This window comes from Cheilinus undulatus, linkage group 13 (assembly GCF_018320785.1).
Source record: "Cheilinus undulatus linkage group 13, ASM1832078v1, whole genome shotgun sequence".
NCBI classification, from domain to species: Eukaryota; Metazoa; Chordata; class Actinopteri; order Labriformes; family Labridae; genus Cheilinus; species Cheilinus undulatus.
This window is the reverse complement of record NC_054877.1, coordinates 20,159,598-20,182,031: the sequence shown is the minus strand read 5'-3', so window position 1 is coordinate 20,182,031 and position 22,434 is coordinate 20,159,598. Positions and strand designations below refer to the sequence as shown.

The window sequence follows — 22,434 nt, the reverse complement described above, 5'->3', positions numbered from 1 at the left end:
TTCAGTCATACCTACATTTAAATATCGGTACATGCTCAAATTAATTTGTAAATATCCACAAATCAGATTTTGGCAAAAATCAATATCGTGCATTCCTAGCCAATACCAATATTGATACCAATATTTAAATGTAGCTCAGATCTAAAACTTCCTCAAAACACATAACTTGGAGTGTAGGTGCCCTAGTGGTTTAAGAAGTGCCCCATGTACGGTTGACCTAGGTTCAAATCTGACCTGTGACACTTTCCTACATGTCTATCCCTGTCCTCTTCTGTAAATGAAGGCATAAAAGGCCAAAAAAAAAGATCTTTGACAAAAAAACACACAATTTGAAAATTAAAGATGAACAAAAAGATTTAGTTCTGTTGGTCCAGCCTAAAACTACACTAACTTATTTGGTAATATGGCCAACTTCACAACTGATAAAGGCAGATGTTTATAGCCAAAATATTGGTTGTCAATATCGACAGAAATTGTAATATCTGCCGATACCAGCATTTCACTTTTCAAGTTAATATCAGTTATTCTAATATGTGAAATCAGAATATAGTAAAAACAAAAATAAAACCTTTGACTAGCAGTCAGGTTTTCTATTTGGCTTATAAAAGTAACTTTTAAAGAGGGCACACAGATTGCAGCTCTCCCCAGGCAGGTTGTTCCAAAGTTTAGGAGTCAGAAAGACAAAGTTACCTTCTGGGGATCTCAGGGCGCAGGTGGGAATAGGGCGTAGAGCATACAGCTTGTGAATAAAGACCTACTCTCTATTTAAAGATTCTACATAAAAATACAAAACCTGTGGGCACAGGTTCTATTGAATGAGTTCAAGTATCTCGGGTCTTGTTCATGAGTGAGGGTAGAATGGACCGTGAGATTGACAGACAGACTGGTGCAGCTTTGGCAGTATTGCAGATGCTGGACCGGACAGTTGTGGTGAAGAGGGAACAGAACCGGAAGGTAAAGCTCTCAATTTACTGGCTGAACTTTGTTCCAACCCTCACCTGTAGCCATGAGCTCTAGGTAATGAAAGATGGTGGCTGGGCACAGCCTTAGAAATAGGGTGAAGAGCTATCCAGACGAAACTTGAAGTAGCTGCTTCTTCATGTTAAAAGGTGTTGACGTGGTTCGGGATCTGAATGGGATGCCTCCTGGGCACCTCCCTGTGGAGGTCTTCTGGGTGCACCCAACTGGGAAAGACCCCAGGGTAGACCCAGGACTCGCTGGAGGGATTATACATCTCATCTGGCCTGGGAATGCCCCTGAATCCCTCATGAAGAGTTGGAAAATGTCACTGGGGAAAGGGATGTCTGGGCTGACTTGCTTGTCTGCTGCCACTGAGACTTGGCCCCGGATATGCGGAAAAAATTGATGGATGATGTGGGCACAGGATCAGCTATGGTTAGGTTCTAATTCCAGTTTGTTCATAGAGTAACTTAAAGAAATAAGTAATTGATGAACATCCTGAGGCCCAATTGGCCCGTGAAATTTCATCAGTTCATTCTTAAATTGGAGTGGACTTTTGTGCAACGAGAATGGACAGATATGATGATTGGGCCTAATTACAAGCACTAGCCTATATACAACAAGAAATGTTGTTTATTAGGTAAATTTGGATGATGTTTCTCACCAGTAACCCTTTTCTTGCTTCTTATGTTGGTGGCTGGACTGCAAACAATGGACAGCAAAGCACATACAAGCAATATGTTACCTGAAGTCCTTTACTGCTATTCCAGACTACCCCTGAAACCCTAAAAAGTTGAACATTACTGACATTTTAATGTTCAAAAATTAAAAAGCGAAAGCTTCATTCACCTATATTGTCTGATGAGAGAATGAACCAAAAAGATTGGATCATTTTAGCTCGTGCAGACACTTGAATGTGCTATTATTCCTAAATCAATGGTCATTCTAATAAACACAAAAAATTCATGAGAATTTCTTAATGTGTTTGTGCACAGGTGTGACAATGGCTGTATTAATCAAGCAGCAGGGCCTCTGAGGTTTCATTTGTCCAGGGCCAATGTTTTCGCGCTGCACCACTGTGACGAGACAGAGTGGAGAGTGTGCTCTAAGAAAACAAGCTGAAGGCCCAGCATTGATTTCATATCTTATTTATTTTAGTCCAGACAGGCGTTTAAGTGAAGGGAGGGTCTTAAGCACTTGGGTTGTTTTTCTTGAGTCCTTGGGGTGGGGAGGGAAGGATTACAGGGTGAGGAGTCAAGGGGAGGACAAGGTGACTGATTGAGCCGAGGCATTAGGTCAGCGTCAGGCGGCTGAATCCGACCCTCCTCACAACTAACTATGATCAAATACATCACGCGGCTCTGTCAACACATGTGTGCAGCTGGACATTATATCGCTTCCACATGTGCTACAACAGCAAGACACATTTAGAGGCTGATCAGCATGCAGCTCAAAGCAGAGCGCTGACAAAAGCAACGTTTCTGCAGAATAATGGATGCATGAAATCAATCTGTGAGTTTCAAAAGGTCATCATGTGCAAAAGAATCATACCATCTCCAAGAAGGGTCCACAAAAGGAAATCCAACAAGAAGACAGTAATTGGAAACGGCTGAACACGAGTTAAGTTGTTTTAAAATTCAAAACGTGTGTGCTTTATACATTAGCCTGATAATTAATGTGCAGCACTCATCAATGGTCGCTTTTGGGATGAGAATTAATCCACAGCAATGGCTCCATTTGAAAGAAAATGTATCACAAAGTGCATGATTCTTTTCAGTATTCCTCTAACATTCATCCAGCGTATTTTCAATACAGAATTCAATTATGCGGAACACCTGAACAAACAATATCTCACAGCCAATTATTCAGCGCCTTGGAAACCACTGGCAAACAAATTAGCAATGTTAATGTGAGAGAGTGTCTTGATATTTTTGGCTGCGTGTGCTTACAAAGGCACAGCCCCCCCTCATCCCATACACACACTCTCCATCTTTTTGGGCTATTGTTGACTGATGAATTAAACAGATTGGACTTGATTTGAGAATAAAAAAGGAAATTTCACTTGTCAGTCTGCCCCCTCTTCCTCAAACGAGAGTCATCCTTAGACGGCGTTTGCCAGTTTCTGTGTTCATTATTGTCAGAAGCTTCCAGATCATAAAAAATGATGTTTTTGACTACAGACAGCCGTATTTCAGCTTCATTTGGAGCTGAACTATTCTGGTTGACATTTCAGCTTCCAGACAGAACAATGAAAAGCTACCATGAGATATCTTGGCAAGGCTATTGGCCTGTGTATTGATTGGGCAAAGGCCCAACATCCCCTCACTAAAAAGAGATTAAAATATCAGACTTGTCTAAGACATTTATGGAGTCTGTGACCTCAGCCAATGCTAAAGTGGAGTACATACATCATAGTCCATCTGTGTGAGCTACGCTGAGTCTTGAGTAGCTCTGACTGAGAGAGGAAAGAGCTTCAACATTTAACTTCACCTTCATTGGCTGATACAAAGGGGACTGAGCCACAAATCTGGGGTGTAAATCAACTTAGTAACTGTTTTATTAAAAATTCACACCACGTCGTTTCATGTAAATGTTTAACACTGTGCGCTGTTGTAAGGGATGATTCTCTTACACCTTCTTTTTTGGTTAAAATGGATGAGATGGATTCTGTGGGAAAGGCAGGGAGACAAAAGCGTGAAAGATGTGTGTATCCATTCACAGCTCCAGAGGACCTTCATTACAGAGCAAGCAGGTCCTGTCAACGTCTTTTCATTACACGGTCCCATATATCCACCCCCGGTGTCCAAACGGTCCGCTCTGTCGCCTGTCAAGAAAAGGCACTCTCGGGGAAAGTCTTCCTATCTCCGATCCCCCTCGCCACGCCTGAATCCAGACTGCGAGGCGGGAGAGGCCAGGCAGAAAGGGAGGAATCGTGTTTGCCATCAACAGCTCAAGAGAGTAGCATGGCAGCAAGATTGATGACACCCTCCCCGAAAGTAACAAAAGAACTCCTGTGCACGAGGGCCCGCTTATGGGGCTTGATAGAGTTGTCATCCTCTTAATAAACAGCTCTGATATGTCAGCGGCAGTGGCAGTGGGGACTACGCCATGCTCAACCACCAAGCCATGGGCAGGACCACCTACTGGCATCATAGCACAGACATCCACAGGCAAAAAAATCCTCATGGAGGCCAATGTGGGCATAAAGAGAACATCTCTGTAGAGGAAACAAACAGAAAAAAACATTCTGTCTCTTCATGGTAACAATAAATCTTGATGTAATTACATACTTACAAAAAGTTTCTTAAGCTGAGATATGTATAACAAACAATCAGCAACAAAACAGCCATTAGGGGGACTGTGTTTACTCACAATACAAAAAGCTTCCACAATATCCTGAGTTAGCATCGGTTTAATGCTCGAATGCAGGCCTACTTCTTTAACAGAAAATTAGCCTATGTATCGGGACTTGGGACACGAAGTTGAATGGGACAGTCTCTGTCAAATGGGTACATATGGTCAGACTCACCACACAGCCTCTTGCCAGTTAACAAATATGGCTCACCTCAAAGTGCATTAGCTAGCATTAAATGTTAGCTAAGCTACAATCTTTTTTCTAAAAGAGAAGACATGACCTTTTTTTAACTAATAAAGTCTGGTTATGTTAATTCAACTACAATCCAAGTTAAAGTGTGACATTTTGAGTTGACAGTATTTTCTACATTTAACTAAAAAGCTAGCAAACAGTTAGCCTTAACAAGAACTGCACTGGCATCTACTATAAAAGGACATGTTGCGTTATCTGTGTTACATATGAACATGCTGCTGCCTGTCTTGGCCAGGACACTACTGAGAGATGATCTAGAATAATATTTCCATTCTCACATCTCTGTTCAATAGCAGGTGCCAAGAGAGGGTTAGTTTAGCTTGGCATAAAGACGTAAAATGATAGGCAAAACGAAGCCCAGAAAATACAAAACTCAGCAAAGAAATGGCCTCATTTCCACATTCAGTTTTTAAAGCAGTTTTTTAGAGAACTGTTTTTTTTAGGTGGATTTTGACACCACAGGACAAAGCCACGCTAGCATTTCTTTTACTGTTTCCTGCCTTTATACTACAGCTAAGTATATCCAAATCAGCTAGTCATGACACATGTTAACAAAAAGAACAAAATCCAACACATTAAAGGAAAAAAGGTTTCCACCTGTAACACATCATAGATCAGGGGTGGCCAAACTATGGCCTGGGGGCCAAATGAAGGCTGTGGTCCATTTATAAGTGGTTTGCTGCAAATTCCTAAAACAACATGAAATATGGCCCTCATCAGTACCTGAAGCTTGTGTTTGACTGTATTGTACTTCAAAGGTTTCATAGGGGATGCTGTTGTGTTGATTCTGTTTACAGAAATAAACAGAATAAATAATTAAGTGATGTGATATTATCATGACTAAACTGAAAGAACAATGTAAATGGTAAACATATTGACAAGCCAAATAATAAAAATATTTCGTTTCATAATGCCCTGATACATAAAGAGAAAATTATTATGGCAGTAAATAGCAGACAGTTGACACTCATTTGTGCTGCCATCTAATCCATCTCAAGGTCCGATTTATAAAGTATCGCTCTAATTATCTTCAAAACTTCTAGAAAGTATGGCAGCTTCCTGTAGTTTGCTTTTGTTTTTTTTTGTGTGAATGCAGGGATAAGCCATCAGTGAATGTTAATGTAAATGTGGTAACAGCTACTGTTACCACATTTAAATTAACATTCAGTCAAACTGTTGGTAATGTAATCCACTTCTTTGATGAAGCATAATTCTGCTATTTCCATCTGAAAACGTCTTTAACAGGAGCAAGGATTTGCACCTCAGTGTTCACTGTTTCATTAAAAATCTCCACTTAAAAATGAAAGACAAAATATGATCATAATATTTCACCAGGTGTAAATATCCCATCTGTATTTGAGAGACCAGAATGGCAAACGCACAAATTCATGCCAAGAAAATAGAGTGAAAAATCATCTTATATAGTCTGCCACTTACAATATTCACTTATTTTTCAGCAGAAACGCTGTTGTCTCTGTCACGATTCAATCTGCAGCACACTCCCCACACGCTGTATAATACCTAGTTAAAGCCAGCAGGGTGTGAAATGGTATTTGGAAGTAAATGAAACTGACTATGAAACAGTGGAGTTGGGAGATATTGCCATGTCAAGATGACAGACAAGTCCTGGAATGGAGCAAAAAAGTTATTATCCCAAAGAGGAGCTGGGATGGATTAAATACAACCCATGATGCCTCACGCTGCTCTGCCTTCAGCCTCTCTGATTCCACCAAGAGAATACAGACAAAAATCACACAAGGCCAACAATCCCAGGAACAGCTGACGTCTCCTGCTGATTTTCATTTGAACAATCGATTGAGTTTAATGCTGCTGTGCCAATAAGTGTTATTGCAAAGTGTTTGCTTATTGATGCTCCATGTAAAGTGTTTTGAAGGAGCTTTAGAGGAACACAGTCCCTGGAGGCTCCTCCTGGCCTGATTTACAGCTGAACCGATGAGTCACAGAGGACAAGCTGGGCATTGAAATAGCCACAAGTATGTTGTCAGGCTTATTAATTTTTAAGGTAGAGTGTTGTCCTGTGGTTTGCAGAGGACATGATGATATATAACGGCCAAGGGATCACAGGGGTTAGGGGCCTAATTGTTGAAAGGTTGAGTGAGGTGAAGGTGTAAAATGTGTGGAGGGTTATTCATCAACATTGGTGCTACAAACCACGAGGTGAGCTCTTAGGTTTAGAGAGAACGTTTCTACTCCATAACATTCCATTATAAAAAATAATGATAAAATGCTGGAAGACTCACATGCTCAGAAATACCCTTTATTTTAAAATTCTTTTTTTTTTAATATATTACAATGATGTTACTGCTTTAAATAGCTCCACACTCCCCTGCCCTGTCACCCCATCATCTTCTACGCAGGCCTGAAATTAAATTTTGACAGGTTTGTGGTGATTAATTAGAATGTTAATTATATTCATGCCTAAAGAATAAAACTATTGTCTTTTGAAGAGTACTTTGGTTTTATTACTTTACTTCTGACACATTCAGAGTCCAATGAGGACACTTCTGTTTATTAAAGGGGGAGATGCTGTTTATTTCATTCACTGGTTCAAAATAGAAATCACGGGTATTCATTCCACTAAACAGAGTATTAGTACACTGGTAGCTGCTGCCCCCTGGTGGTTTATTAAACGACTCTCCATACAATGACATCTTTTTTTCACCATGTTGCTCTACCGTTTACATTCATTTTTTTCAATCTTTGTTTTTACCATCTCTGATCAAATATCAGACTAAAGCTCTCTATATTAATGCTATATCGTCTGCTTGACCAAGTAAAAGGGGGAAAAGTAGTCATATTACCAGAGATTGTTGTCAGTAAAAAAATGCTATAAATGAAAGCCCCAAAATTCTCACATGTGGGTATAAGGGTTTGAACCTTGTGAAACTAACAATAAGGCACATTTAACAAAGCACCTAACCACTGCTGCACCTGTTAAACAACATGGAATCAATAAAGATCATTTTTAGGTAAGTCACCAAAAAACTGATCTTCCAAGAAAGAATGAGCATAACCGAGTTACTTATGTGAACAATGACAAAAAGAAACTTTTTTATTTAATTCTCTGATTTAGCAGCTAATGAAAGGGTAAAATTAAGCTTGGTTATCATTTAGTATAAGTTACTAAAGCCCATGTTTCCTGCTCTTCCGGTGAATTCTGGGTCTGCTCTGGGTTTTCTTCCCAGTTGGATGTGCCTGTAAGACCAGATTCTTGAACTACCTAAACTTGCTCCTTTTGATGCGAAAGTAGAGCGGCTCTACACCAAGCTCCCTCTGGATGTCTGAGCTCTGTGCACTATTTCTAAGGCCCAGCACCAGTCCTGTGGAATCACATTTTCACTGGTAAATCCACAAACTTATCTTTAGTCACTACAAGTCAATTAGAAGTTTTTTTATTACTATGTGACATAATGGTGCTATATTTGGACAGGCTTTTTAGATTATATATATATTATTATAGTGACTCAATGAGTTTCTAGTTTCTGGAATAAATGACTGTAGTTGTGCCATGATTGGATAGTGCTGCTTATTGATTGAGCAAATCAGAAGTTTTTATGAAATATCAAGGATTTAAATGAATTTCAAACATGCAACTGAATAACAATAAAACAGAAGAATAACATTCATTTTCCAGGTTATATTCCCCTTTGATGTTTTTCTAGTTTACTTATAAGGAAAGAAATGGTTCTAATTAAATAAATGTGTTCATAAATGAATGTCTCGCCTTTTCTCCATGTTAACCACATCTGTATTTACATGCAGGCTCTAATAAAATATGTATCAGGTCAAACCTACAGGGACACAGCAGGAGCTCTTTCCCTGTCCTCTAATCTCTTTCAGTGCACCAAAGAAAAATCTTTTTCATCATTTTCCCTGATGGAAAGACTCACTTTACTTACTTTGATGCATTTTTATCTGTAGCATGACAATCAGTATGACGAGGTAAGACAGGAACAAAATCACAAAACGTACATGGAGAAGATCTCCTTTAAGAAACTTCAGTTGATATAAAATGAGAGTAATCATACTGATAAGAATCATACTGGCAGTCACATCAGGCTCTCACAGTATCAGAAGGTCAACACTCACGTATTACCATTTAAATGTATGCGGAGCAGAGCAATATCTTCCTGGCCTGAAAGGTTTGTCATAAGTCAAATATATAGTGATATCTTCTATTTAAAAAAGGCATGGTTGCATTAACAACAGATTATCCTGTAGATGTCATTTTAATCTAAACTGCTACTCAAAAAAAAAAAAAAAAAAACATTTAACATTTTAAGATTGGGAAAATGGTTATTCTACATGAGCTGAATCCACAAAAACTCAATGGTCATTTCACTTCTGTGTTTTGTAAATTCAAAACACAAAAATATGTCATGATAGAGAAAAAATGCTCAGTCCTGTTCTAATTTGTAGCACTACTCTTCATTTTCAATGGCCCCATTGCCCTTGAACAGAGTTACAAGGGGTGGTGCTGAAATTGTTCCCTTACAAAATGTGAAAAACCTCCAAGTTCCTGATCCATCATCAGTTGTCCTCTACAACATTTATGTAAAAAATATGTGATGACCTTACCAAACATTTCTACAATGAGCATTTTTTAAACGCTTGTTCAAAATAAAAGGACCATAATGCAATGTGGCAACATTTAATGAAAGGTGCAGAGTGTAAAATTGGGGAATATTAGCAACATGTAACAGTCAGTTTCTAGACTGTGATGCTCAATGATGGGGGCGACCATGGCATCCAGCCAAGTTTAAAAAATGTGTACCTTTAATTTTTACCCTTCTATGGTACTGTAGAAACATGAAAAAATGTAAAAATCCAAGATGGTGGGGTCCGTCAATGGGACCCTCCCTATGTATAAATAGATGTTAAAAAAAAAATTATATACCTTTAGATTATTAAACACTAATTTAGAAAGAACTAGTCATAAATATTATGTTTCAATTTACCAGGTTTTTCCGCTAAATGCTCGTAGGCTCAATATTACACACTGCACCTTTAAGATACAAGAGGGTTATTTCAATTTTAAAGTCTTATTTATTTAGAAGAAAATTCAAACATTTGTACACTTCTTTTGATGCTTGGGCAGCCATCTTGCCGATGACTGGAAATGCATTCAAGAGACAACACTCGGTTGGGGATGTGCAATGGGAAAATCTCTGTTTAAGGGCCATGTACCCCTTGCACTTCCCTCTATCCCCGTGTTTCCCAACCATGTTCTCTTGCCCTTTACTGTAAAAGGGAAAAATATTTTTTTTTTTTTCATTTTTGCTGTAGTCACACATCCTGTGCTTTAGAGTTTTATTTAAATATTTCAATTGATAAATAGCGCAATAACTCAAAAATAAGACACTGATTATATTAAAATTTCTATGACTTTAATATTGTCAATCTATTCGTAAATATCTCCCTACAGAGAGTGTGATAGTGTTTGACCTATGTGACCTACAGTATATGTCAATACAGTTTGGACTTTGTTAACAGACTGTCATATATATGATCTATACAGTTTTACTCCCTAGATACTCCTACTATCTCAGTGTTCAGAAATCTCATGACAGACTGGCAGAGCAGCTTGCATGGTGTCCTCAGGCAAATGTGATGATGATGAAGCTGTGAAAACTCAACATGCTTTATCTAAGAACGACATGTTTGCACGGCTGTGATTTTACCATCCACCAGGAACACAGTCTAACACTTTTAGAAAACTCAAGTCACATGATCTATTTGTCTGTTTTTTGTGTTTTTTTTTTTTTAAATAATAGGATGTCTTCTGAGATTGTCAGACTTTTACTGTTAAAATTGCAGATATAACTGGAGTTTGTTTCAACTGAAAGGGGATACTAAGTTAAAACTAAACTAGAACAAAAGTATGGGCCCAAGTAGTTTAATTTTCTAAAGTGTTAGATAAAATATAATGTTTCAACAAAAGCTGAATCTTTGTGGAGTCATGCAGGAATAATACAATCATGCTGTGAAAACATTTGATTTCATTGACGGAATAATTTTGGCACCATTTTTACGAAGTAGCTTTTCCAAGAGCTTTAAATATTTCATCTTTGTGTGGACTTGAAGACTTGTTATTGAAAATGGGTCATAAATATAGGGAAAATTGTATTATCTTTGCTCAGCGTTTATCTCTGGCAGCAGTACACCTCCATAGCAACCAAGAAAGACTCTTTATATTGGGGGTGTCAAACCTACGGCCCATGGGCCACCCCCAGCCCACCAGCCGGTGTCATCCAGCCTGTGAGATGTTTGGGGAGAAAGATTGATTTCTTTTTTAAATACTAACTTTCAATATTTACTAACTTAGGTGTTTGAAATAAAAATTTTCACTAATTTTTTATGATTTATCTATAATCATAGCAAAGAAAGATCACAATATGATGCAATAAATGAGTTAAATATGGTACATAGAACCCTCTTTAGACCAGGGAGAAATATCATAAAGAAGACGCATGGCAGAGCACACAGCAGCGCACCTCAGCTCGGCAAACACACGGTCCAAAAGGAGAGACTGATACAGACTACATGTTTTTGAAAACTAAAGGAGATAGATCTATTTTGTCTATCATTATTATTTTTTGAAGATGAAGAATTTAACCACTGTGAAAGCAAGCTGCACTTTGCTTTCAGTCTCCAGTCCTGTCTGCACCTCAGTTTCCTGCATGTTGGGCCTTAACGAATGTCTTTTTTTCCTTGTAAAACCAAACTTCTTCCCCTGTGGGGTATTAAAACAGCTGCTCTCAGCATAGCAAATACTTTCCCCTGTAATTGTCTGTCAGCCTAAAATGTGGACAATGTATCTCGCTTTGGCGAGTGACTCAGTTCAATCTCCAGTCTGATTTAATCCCTCATTATGATAAATGTACGATGCTTAACTAATATCAAATAATTTTATTTACATAAAAATTTAATCTATATGTCAACAAGAAGTACAATTGTGGTTGTGATCACTTACGTTTAAACAGACATCGTTTGAATCCTGTGGCGTATTTAACTACAGCTCTCATCAAATGTTAATAATTCCTCTCATAATGATAAAACAAATTCTTTAGAACTGAACATTTCATCCTTATGTGGACACAGGGTGGCTGTCCTATGACATGAGAGGTTGGCATGTGTGGTCTTGGTGCAGCACAAATAGGCATCAAAATTACGCATGGAGATGTGCCACTTCATGACACGTGTAGTGATCTCAGGGGGATTCTGAAAGAATGGACATGAACAAGAACGACTGTAGGGCTCAGACGTGCTCAAAAGTCAAGTTTACGTTTTACCATTTTGAACAGGAATGAGGGGTTTCAAACTGAATTCCCCCAAATTTGAGCCGGCTCACTGGGCTTCTCTGAGAAGTCAGAAATTAATCAAGCATAACATTCAACCACTAAAACTCATTTTTCTGTGCAGGAATGCAAGTAAATAACTATAATTTGACACATTAATCAAGAAATAATAATGTGCTTTATTACTTTTCAGCTTTTTTGTAAATCAGTAAACTTGAAAATTCATGTATAACAATAATAATTATATTTTAGCATTAAAAATATCATTTGGGTTGAAGAGCTTCTACATATTGGTGTATTAACCATTGCAGAAACATAAAAAATGATCTTGGTAATTACCAGTGCTGTTAATTTAGGGCAGCTGTGGCATAAACCTTACTTTGGTTAGGGTTAGGGTGGTCTAATAAATTTGTTTAGCACTGTATATACACTCACACACACACATATATGTATGTTGCTAAGGACATCCTATTGGAGCAAATCTGGCCCCTGACCCAAAATGAGTTTGACATCCCTGCTTTATATATACAGTGCATTCGGAGAGTATTCAGACCCCCTTCACATTTTCATTTTTTCTTTAGTTGCAGCCTGATGCTACAGTTGAAAAAACTCCTATTTTTTCAAATTAATCTACACTCACTACCCCTCCTTTCACTTGATTTTTGCTCTGATATGCAATGTCAGCTGTGAGGCTATCTATAGAGAAGTTTGTGCCTTTCCAAATTGTGTCCAATTAATTTAATTTATCACAGGGGGACTCCAATCAAGGTGTAGAAACATCTCAGCAAAGACTGAGAGAAATAAGAAACACCTAAACTAAATTTAAAGTGTTTGTGTAAAGGGTCTGAATACTTATGTAAATGTGATATATCAGTTTTTTATTTTTAACAAATTTGCAAACATTACTGATATTCTGTTTTCACTATGTCATGATGTGGTAGTGAGTTTTGATTAATTTGAACAAATATTATTAATATTTTTATTTTTATCTGTAGCATCAGCCTGCAACTGAAACGGATACTTCAACATTTTGGCAAATTTGCCCATTGCCATAATTCCTATAGTCTTAGTAAAAGGTTTGTTTCCTTTAGTTGTCAGTGCAAGCTGTTTCTAGATCTGGGGGCACTGATATACCAGCTGCGCAGCTAACGCTATGGAGACAGACTGTATTTTTGGCTTCAAACTCATCAAATACACAATCCAACAACTCCAAAACCCTCTTGTGGACAAGTTGTGGCCTGCACATTCACCACGCTATGAAATAATCATGGAACGTTATGAGAAGGAGATGTTTTAAAGCTAAATGCAAAGCCGGAACTACCAAGTAACTACGGCACTGCCACAGGCGCGCACTGTGTCACTCCACCCAGTGGTTTACTTGGAAAGTAGTTCCGAGTATTTTCTTCATGTGTCGTAATGTTACATGATTATATGTGATCATTTCATAGCATCGTGAATGTGAAGGTCACAACTTGTCCACGAGAGCGTTTTGGAGTTGTTGGATTGTGTATTTGATGAGTTTGATGAGGGAAAGCCAAAACTACCCATTGAGTTGGCACAGCAGCTCCGAACTCGACAGCACCGACCTAAAAATAGCTTGCATGGACAACTAAAGGTAATGAAACTATTACTAAGACTATAGGGATCATGGCAATGGGCAAATTTGCCAAAATAAAGTATCCCTTTAAGAAAAAAAGTAAAGGGGGTCTGAATGCTTTCTGAATGCACTGTACATTTATGGAAAACGTGATTCAATTATATGCCCTGTCCTCAAATGTTCACAAATATTAAAAAACACATTTAAAATCATATCAAAGATTCTAACTTGTTGAATTACTCTGCATTTGTTCTCAGAGGAGGTGGCTTGCTTACCAAAGGTCAGGAACTTGGAAAAATAATCTGATTAAAAGTGTAGAATCAAATGAAACACTGAAGAGTATGACTCCAATTGAAGTCCTAGGTTTCTGGATAAACTAGCAGAAGTGTCGTGGTCTTATCTTTGTTTGAATAAAGCAGGTAAAGGGAAACCTTCTAGGACAATTGAATGTGTTCGTCCTTTCTCATCTTCATCTGCTGCTGTAGAGCTCCAAGCCCATTAGGTGGTGCTGTAACACCACTAAACTGCAAATCATGAAAACAGAGAGGTTGTTTTCTCTTACCAGTGATTAAAATGCAAATGGTATGTATGAAAATGTATGCCATTCTGATAAAAATATAATAAAGTAAAATGTCTAAACCCTTCATCGATGGATTTAGTCACAATGAAACACTCAAATGTCATTTTACAGCAGGGTCATGCTTACTGGAATGGCTTTTATATTAGTAATAATTTTAAGTTATTAGCTGTATTGCACAGGCCCTGCTACCTTTGAATCTAGAATGCAGTTTTACCAGAGGGCTGAAGACCAACTTAGCATGTTTGCAATTGTGGATCATGCCCATCACTTAGCATTTCACTACAACATCACAGACACTGAAACAACAATCTGATGCATGGCTTAAGAAGGTACATCTTCTGGCTATAAAGTAGATCTGAAAGAATCCCTGCTCCAGACATCATCTGATATGTTGCACCGGAATATGTTAGTGAGGGTCCTACAAGGCTATCTTAAAACGTGGCTGTAATAAAGGCATTTCTGTTGCTTCACTCTTGTTGGTCAGGATTTTAAACATGACAGTGGATGAATGTTGCTTAGCTCCCTAGGGTGGCATGTGCTGTTTTGTGCTTTCATCAATCTTAAAAAAATATATCTTCATATTACACAATGTTTGTATTTTCCTCCACTAGTCTGTGCACTTTATTTCTACAGTCTCTGATCCTTGTCCAGGGTAACAACAACAGGCCTGTTCATTCATGGATCCCTTGTAATAAAAACCCTCACTTAAAGCCCCCTAAAATGCTAAAAAGTCAGCGGGTGTCTTAAAAATAAGCATTGGGCCAATGTCTTCATGCTGTCAGCCTCTGGGGTTGTTTCAGATTGCTTTGCTGGCACAGAAGGTCTTTAAAGGGCCTTTGGAGCTTTAGCTTTGAGCAAGTGTCTTTAGATTCGCACAAAGACAGACACACATACACAAGGCTATTATTTCAAATTAAACATTAGATGGATCTTTTCTCTGTATTGCATCACCTCTGCAGAGCTGTGGAAACCGAGGGCCACTTTTCCCTTTAGAGGGATGGCTCAGTGAAGTTCCATTATTCCAGTGTTTAAGTTATTTTTATCTTGATGGAAATGGTCTCCTCTCAGGATAACAATGTATAAATAGTTTTTGTAGGCTATGTGGTGGCCATCACAATTAATCAGATCACTGGGAGATTAAGAACTAATGTGTTAGATAATCTCCACCACCATACCATCAAAGCAACAACTGATGGGGTATAAGTTGGTATAAGGGGTGTTTGTTCCTCTGATTAACTATAGGAAATCTGAGGCGGTTAGTGATGGGAATTACAGCTCTTTTCAGTAATCTGAATCATTTGGTTAGGCTCAGCAAGAAGTGCCAGCTCTTTCGGTTCCCAAACAGCTCTTCATTAGAGTACCTGTTTGGCTTCATTTGACCTGTCAAATTTAGCACTGATAGATTGATATTTATGCTGGTATTTTACTCCAGGTATGCTCATTTTTTTCAATCAATGAAAATGTCATGTCATTATTTTTTAAAACATATTGTCTTCTAAAAACATCTTGCAGGTCAGATAAGATTTGCTCTCTTGCGAGGTTGAATGCCACACCTGATACAAAGCATTAATGTTACACTATCAAGCTAGAGTCCTTAATGCAGAGTCTGCCTGTGCCTGTAGTTTGGAGAAAAGATAAGCCCTACTAATCAATCACATAACACAAAGACACACGCATAACATAAGAAAAATAATAACAGGGTGTCTGTGGAGTCTTTTAAAGTATTAAAAGTTGCTAAATCTATTTAGGTAGAAATTAAGTCTTTTGAAAGTATTAAACTCTAGAAAATGAGATGTTAATTGTGTCGCTTTTTTTTTATTTGTGTGATCTCAAAGCAAAGGTTTAATAAGTTTTTTTGCTTTTATGTTGAATTTTAACCACTTGTGATGCTCTTTTGAAACTCTGGAAGATTATTAAAATTAATAAAATTCAACTATAGTAGCTATATTTTATCAGCTACAACTGTAAAGGGATCAGGGACATATATATGCATCAAATCCTAATTAAAGACTGCTATAAGTATTCTGAAATGGGAAATAATGCAGTGTAACCCCCCCCTCCACAAAAAAAAAAAAAAAAAATCTAAATGTAGGCCATTCTACTTTCTAGTTTCAACTAAAGTGCAAAACTTGTAAAAAAAAAAAAAATATATATATATATACTTGGAGAGTGTTGTATGGCTACTCTAGGTCACTGAAATAAAAAAATATAGGACCCTCTATTGTTGGCTTCCTTATGGTATCAAACCAAAGTCTTATTCCCCATATTCTAATCTAAAAATACTTCAAGAAAGCTTGATTTTCATACTACAACAAGAAATATTGCTGGTATTTTCTATGTTGTCACATTTTTATCCTACAATCAACATAGGACAAACACAAGAATCGTATAACTAATCTAACGGGTCAGAAATAATAAATTAGATGCGATAGTCTTAACATGTATGAAGAGGGTCTCGAGAAGGTATTAAAGCATAATTAATTTAATGACACATTTTCTGTATAAACCATGGAAAATTCTAATAGTTATAATGATAGAAAACGGCTCTCAAGTGGGATCCAAATTTTATCTTCATGAAAAAGAGCCGGCCCTTTGAACCAGTTCGTTCACGAACGACCCGGGGCAGGTGTGGCATTAAACAGCTTATTTAAATGAATGGCACCCTTCTCGTTAATGTCTGTTTTCCCTCTCATTATTCAGCACAAGGTAAAAAAGCTGTCAAAATGGATTGATACCAGGTGACGTATTTTAAACAAGATGTAAAACTTTTAAAGTGCCTAATGTATGATTAAAACTGGAAAAAAAAATCCCAAAATATTAGGTTAGCTGTTACCTTTGTATAAGCTAGCCTTGACTGAATTTACAACGCCCTACCCATCCTTACAGCTTCCTTTAAACTAAAATTATCCATCCAATAGCTGAGTTTTTAATTTTATTGCAAATAATTTAATCTAGTAACAAATTAATTAAAGCTTATTCCACCACAAGTCCTGTGAAAATATAAATAGCTTAACTTTATTAGGGTAGCTGGCTAGCTGCTAGAGATAAGGCCGAGTCCTCTAGCTCTACCTAACTGCTAGACTAGCTTTAGCATAGAGGCTAGCTGGGAAAACACAGTGTTTACTTTTATCGTCAGTTATCACATTGTACCTCGCCGTCTACAAGTTATCTGATACATACCGAATACCTACTGAAGGTAAATGGTTGTAACTTAATGACATTTGAGTTAACAGTAACTCGATTTAGCTAACGTCTCAGAGCCTTGGAGAAATAAACGCCATGGAGGTGTACACTGATAGACGCAGAAATAAATAAAATTAAATGTAAGAGTTGTGATCACCATAAACTAACCCAAATTGTGTTTCAAAGTACCTGATATCACTGTAAAATCATCCATAATAAATATAAGTTTAAGACAGATTTGGAAACTGCTGTTTTCGGTTCCTTTAAAGTTGATTAAGTATTACGGTTAGGTCACATATACTCCTCTCACGTGGGCCTCCAAGGAAAACCAGCACCAGACGTTGTTTTTATACTGGGATTACATAATTCAGCCATTCTAACCAGTAGAGTCAAGCAGCGACGGATTTCCACCACACGATGGCGTCTTGGAGTTGGACTAAGAAGACTATGATGCTTTGTGCTTGGTCTGAAGACGATGAGCATCTTTGTAGCAAAAGACGGATTCCAGAGGGGTACATGATGTCTCAAAGTGACCTGTCTTCATCACAGGAGCGTTGTTGTTTAGCATTTAATTTAATACCGCAGATCTTGCCAACGTGTGAGGAAGATGAGTATGCATACCATGAAAGGCTCGCGCATGGAGACACACGCGGTCGAGCTGCTGGTAGAGGGCGTAGCTGCGCCGTCCTGCTGCTTGTCCAATGATCGGGCTGCGTGTGCCTTCAATCACCTTGGAGTAAACCACGCTGCTGTCTCTTCGACCAATCAAAGACGCGACATCCCAGTTCCTGCTCTTATAAATGTCCCCGGACCCGAAGCTTCGGTACCAGAGAATGAGAGAGGCACTAGCGAGACATCAGAAAACAACAGACTGGACCTGTCAGTCCTTTAGTTTTTATTTCAATTTCCTCGTTTCTCCAGGTAACTTTTTTTTCCTCTTCATCTATGATTTCTTCTCTGTTTTAACTTAAGTAGCATCTGTGTATTGAAATAGACTTAAGACCACGGCTCTTACCAGCAAAGGGAATTTTAACTGACTCCAGTTGCGCCAGCTCCTGATTTACTCTGTTTCAGATGTCTTTTAGAGGGTTTTATGCTTAAATAAGGATGGTAGTTGCGGTAGATGGTGATGGATTTCAGCCAGTGATGTAATCTTTCCTCACTCTAGGAGTCAACTATTGTAACCATGACTACAACAATAGACATACTGCTAACAGTGCGCACTGTTAGTGTGTGTTTTTGCTCTAGTTGTTAGTCAGTGTGCTTGATGTCTTGTAATGTGGTTGTCTATGAGTCATCCTTTATCTGAAATTGACCAGTCTTCTCTGAAATTAAATCATAGGATGGCAAGTGTTATGCTTTTGTTGTTATAACTGGAGAGTGATGAAACTACTGGAAATATGGCTTCTTTTACATCCTCAGCGTGTTTTTCATGCCTTCTCTTTTCTGGAAGAGGAGACAATGGTGATGTTTTTGTGTTTTTGCGCCCCCATCCCCGGTTACGCAACATGTGATCTAGAGCGCACCGCGGTCTCATACCTGCTCTCCTCTCCTCTTATCCTCAGGTGTGTTATAGTAGGAAATAAGATGGCCACATCCGCCAGCGCCACGTTGAGTAAAGCTGTGAAGCAGCAGTACATGGATCTCCCTCAGGGAGATAAAGTTCAGGCCATGTATATTTGGATTGATGGGACCGGAGAGGGGCTCCGGTGCAAAACCAGGACGTTGGATTTTGAGCCCAAAAGCGTCGAAGGTAATTAGCCTCCTGGATCTTCCCTAAACGTTTCATAATGAAATGTTTCAGTGTAATTTATCTGTCCTCCTCCTCCTCTTGTAGAGCTACCTGAGTGGAACTTTGACGGCTCCAGCACATATCAGGCTGAGGGCTCCAATAGCGACATGTACCTGATTCCCTCTGCCATGTTCCGTGATCCATTCCGTAAAGACCCCAACAAACTGGTCCTGTGTGAAGTGTTTAAGTACAACGGCAAACCTGCAGGTAACCACAAGGATTATAATATGCTTTAACTTATAATGTAGGAATAATGTACAGCAATGGAGCAGAAATTGTTAATATTCCCATCCATGATTTGCAAGGTTCAGTAAGATTGCATGTTGTTTAACATGAGGGGTTTTTAATTTGTCTGACAGGGCTGGGTGAGTGGGGCATTACTGAGGGGGAGATAGGTGGGGGAAGGGGGCACTTGGATCTTGATTTGTCATATTTATTCCATCCTTTGTCTTTATACCAAACAAGCTTGTTATATGACCTGACATAGACCACCCTCTGTAGCCCCCTCCTCGGAACAAAGTTCAAATATGTTCACAGGTGCATGCTCCGACACAAATGCACTCCTTTGCACATGCATGCACCCATTCATTCTGCACACTCATTCATGCACACTGATGAGCACATTTAGAAGCTGTTGGCATGAGAGACATAGCTGTAAAACTGAGTTAAAACATTTTAACTGTTTTGATGTACTACATTTGATTTGATTCTTATTTCATGGGACATTTCATGCTTGTATAACTCTGGGACCCTGAAGCTCTTGTCCCTGAATTCTAAGTTCTTGGACTTCTATTTAGCCTTTTTTGCATAATTTGCTTCCCTTTTAGCTGGCAGTTATTTACAAAAGAAGCTTTACTTATGTTAGTTCTAATCTGAGTTGATTTTCCTGCAGAAACCAACCTTCGACTTACGTGTAAGAAGGTGATGGAGATGGTGGAGGATCAGCATCCCTGGTTTGGCATGGAGCAGGAGTATACCATTCTTGGCACAGATGGACATCCTTTTGGCTGGCCATCTAATGGTTTCCCTGGACCACAGGGTGAGCAGCTAGGTTTAAGTTTTTTTGTATTTGTTCTGTGCTTTGAGACATACATGGTTATTTAACTTGCGACATGTCAACAGGTCCATACTACTGTGGTGTGGGAGCTGACAAAGCCTATGGCAGGGACATTGTGGAGGCTCATTACAGGGCTTGTCTGTATGCTGGAGTTCAGATCTGTGGCACAAATGCAGAAGTGATGCCAGCCCAGGTAATGATGATATAATCTGGTCATCATGCATGTTCTGATTTGATGACCCTGATCTTAAAATAAGGAAATTTTTCTGTTCAGTGGGAGTTCCAGGTTGGACCCTGTGAAGGCATCAACATGGGTGATCATCTCTGGGTGGCGCGCTTCCTCCTGCACCGTGTTTGTGAAGATTTTGGCGTTGTTGCCTCATTTGACCCCAAGCCAATCCCCGGTAACTGGAATGGCGCTGGCTGCCACACCAACTTCAGTACAAAGGAGATGAGGGAAGAGGGCGGCTTGAAGTGAGTGTTGAAACATCATGGGACTGACTTAAGAGACCAAGTGTGATTTGTAATGTCTGACAAAGTTGAAATTTCTGCTTTCCAGAGCTATTGAGGACTCTATCGAGAAGCTGGGGAAGAGGCACCGCTACCACATCCGTGCCTATGATCCCAAAGGGGGCCTGGACAATGCCCGCCGTCTCACCGGCCACCACGAGACCTCCAACATCAACGAGTTCTCAGCAGGCGTGGCCAACCGTGGCGCCAGCATCCGCATTCCTCGCAGTGTCGGCCAGGAGAAGAAGGGCTACTTCGAGGACCGCCGCCCATCTGCCAATTGCGACCCATACGGTGTGACTGAAGCCCTGATCCGCACCTGTTTGCTGAGCGAGGAGGGGGACGAGCCCACGGAATACTAGATCTGCATCTCATAGACTGACTCCCCACTGCCCTCTTTGACTTTCTTTACTTTAAGCTAGTACTGTTTTTTTTTTTTTCTCTCCCACTGAGATGATTTTTAACCTGAATTTAATGGTTGGCTGGTCAACTTAAAAACATGACAAGGTAATATCTGTGTAGTTCTGAGCTGGTAATGACAGGGTACGTCTCTCCCTCATGTTTAGAGAGGGGATGGGCTTTTGTAACACTGTTTTCTAGCCCCTGTCATGTTTCCCTTTTGTCTGTTGGTGACTAAAATGAACTAAAGCACACGGACACTGAAGAGTAGAGCTGCTGAGGCTGGGCGGCATGTGTAACTTTAATAAATCTGACTAGTTCATGTACTGTTAATATATGTGAACCTGCCTTTTTCAACTGTCCAGTCTTCAATGTTACTAATTCTTTATGATTTTATGAAGTGTCTATTTTTAAATGGCAACGTTTTGATGTCTTCAGATTTTGACACACTGGGTCAACTTGTGTGGTACTCTTTGTAGATGTCTGTACCCAGACGTATGTTGTTCAAATGTGATTGATCTGTCCATAATGCCATTTGTAGATTTCCTCAAGGAGTTTTATCCTTTTGTTAACTGCGATATTGTAATGCACCTGATTTGGTAAAACATCATGTTTACTGAACCTGGTGGTTTTTATTGATACATTTAAAACTTTTATTTTTATCACAACATGGCTGTGCGACTCTTGACTTTAAGGGAGAACTTTGACAAAACAGTAAAGCTAGTTAGGGTGGACAAAGGGACACTACTGAGCTGGCCAAACAAAATATCACTACTCTGAGACAGATCCAGGGTTGCTATTTTTCTCTGTATGCTTCAGGACATTTACAATGAAGCTAAGTTCACATTTAACTCTTGGCAAGAAAACTTGATTTCCCTGAGTTGGATTGAATAATGAGGCAGCAGGACATCAGTAACACCAGCTTGCTACTGTTTTCATCTTAAGTGGATGAGTCATAAGATTGACAATTAAGAGATCTGATCTCAAAGCTTCAACACAACTTAATAGAACAGACACAAAACTGGTCCCAAAGCCTTAGGCTTAGATTGACAACTGTCACCCAGTGAGCATGATAATTAAATCAAACATAGTTTACAGAAGTGAAGCCTGGTCTTTGAACTGCATAAACTAACACCTGTAAAAGATCTTTAAACAGCTGGTGGTGTAAGCAGTAAACATAAAAGACAGGGAAATGAGTTACACCTACAGGTAACTAGCAGAAGCCATCTCCCTGTGCTTTTTTTGTGTAGACTGTTCAGTTGTTTTCATTCTGGCTGATATCAGCTGGGTAAAGGCTCTGTGGGATGTAGCTGGAAACTTATCAGTTCTCACAGGACAATCATCAGACTCCTTCACTGTGACTGGGGAGATTTCCAAAAGTGCTTAGTAATGATTATTGTGACCTGGTCTAAACCTGTCTGAATCGTGTT

The 22,434-nt window shown here is 39.0% G+C and overlaps 1 protein-coding gene across 1 annotated transcript; it reads left to right on the top strand.

Moving 5' to 3' along the window:
• The first annotated feature begins 18,032 nt into the window (after window positions 1-18,032).
• LOC121520460 (glutamine synthetase) lies at window positions 18,033-21,672 on the top strand. Its single transcript, XM_041803921.1, has 7 exons — window positions 18,033-18,167; window positions 18,812-18,999; window positions 19,084-19,245; window positions 19,931-20,077; window positions 20,161-20,288; window positions 20,370-20,569; window positions 20,655-21,672. The coding sequence occupies exons 2-7, from the start codon at window positions 18,834-18,836 to the stop codon at window positions 20,965-20,967; spliced, it is 1,116 nt and encodes a 371-aa protein (XP_041659855.1). The 5' UTR covers window positions 18,033-18,167; window positions 18,812-18,833; the 3' UTR covers window positions 20,968-21,672.
• Window positions 21,673-22,434: the final 762 nt, after the last annotated feature.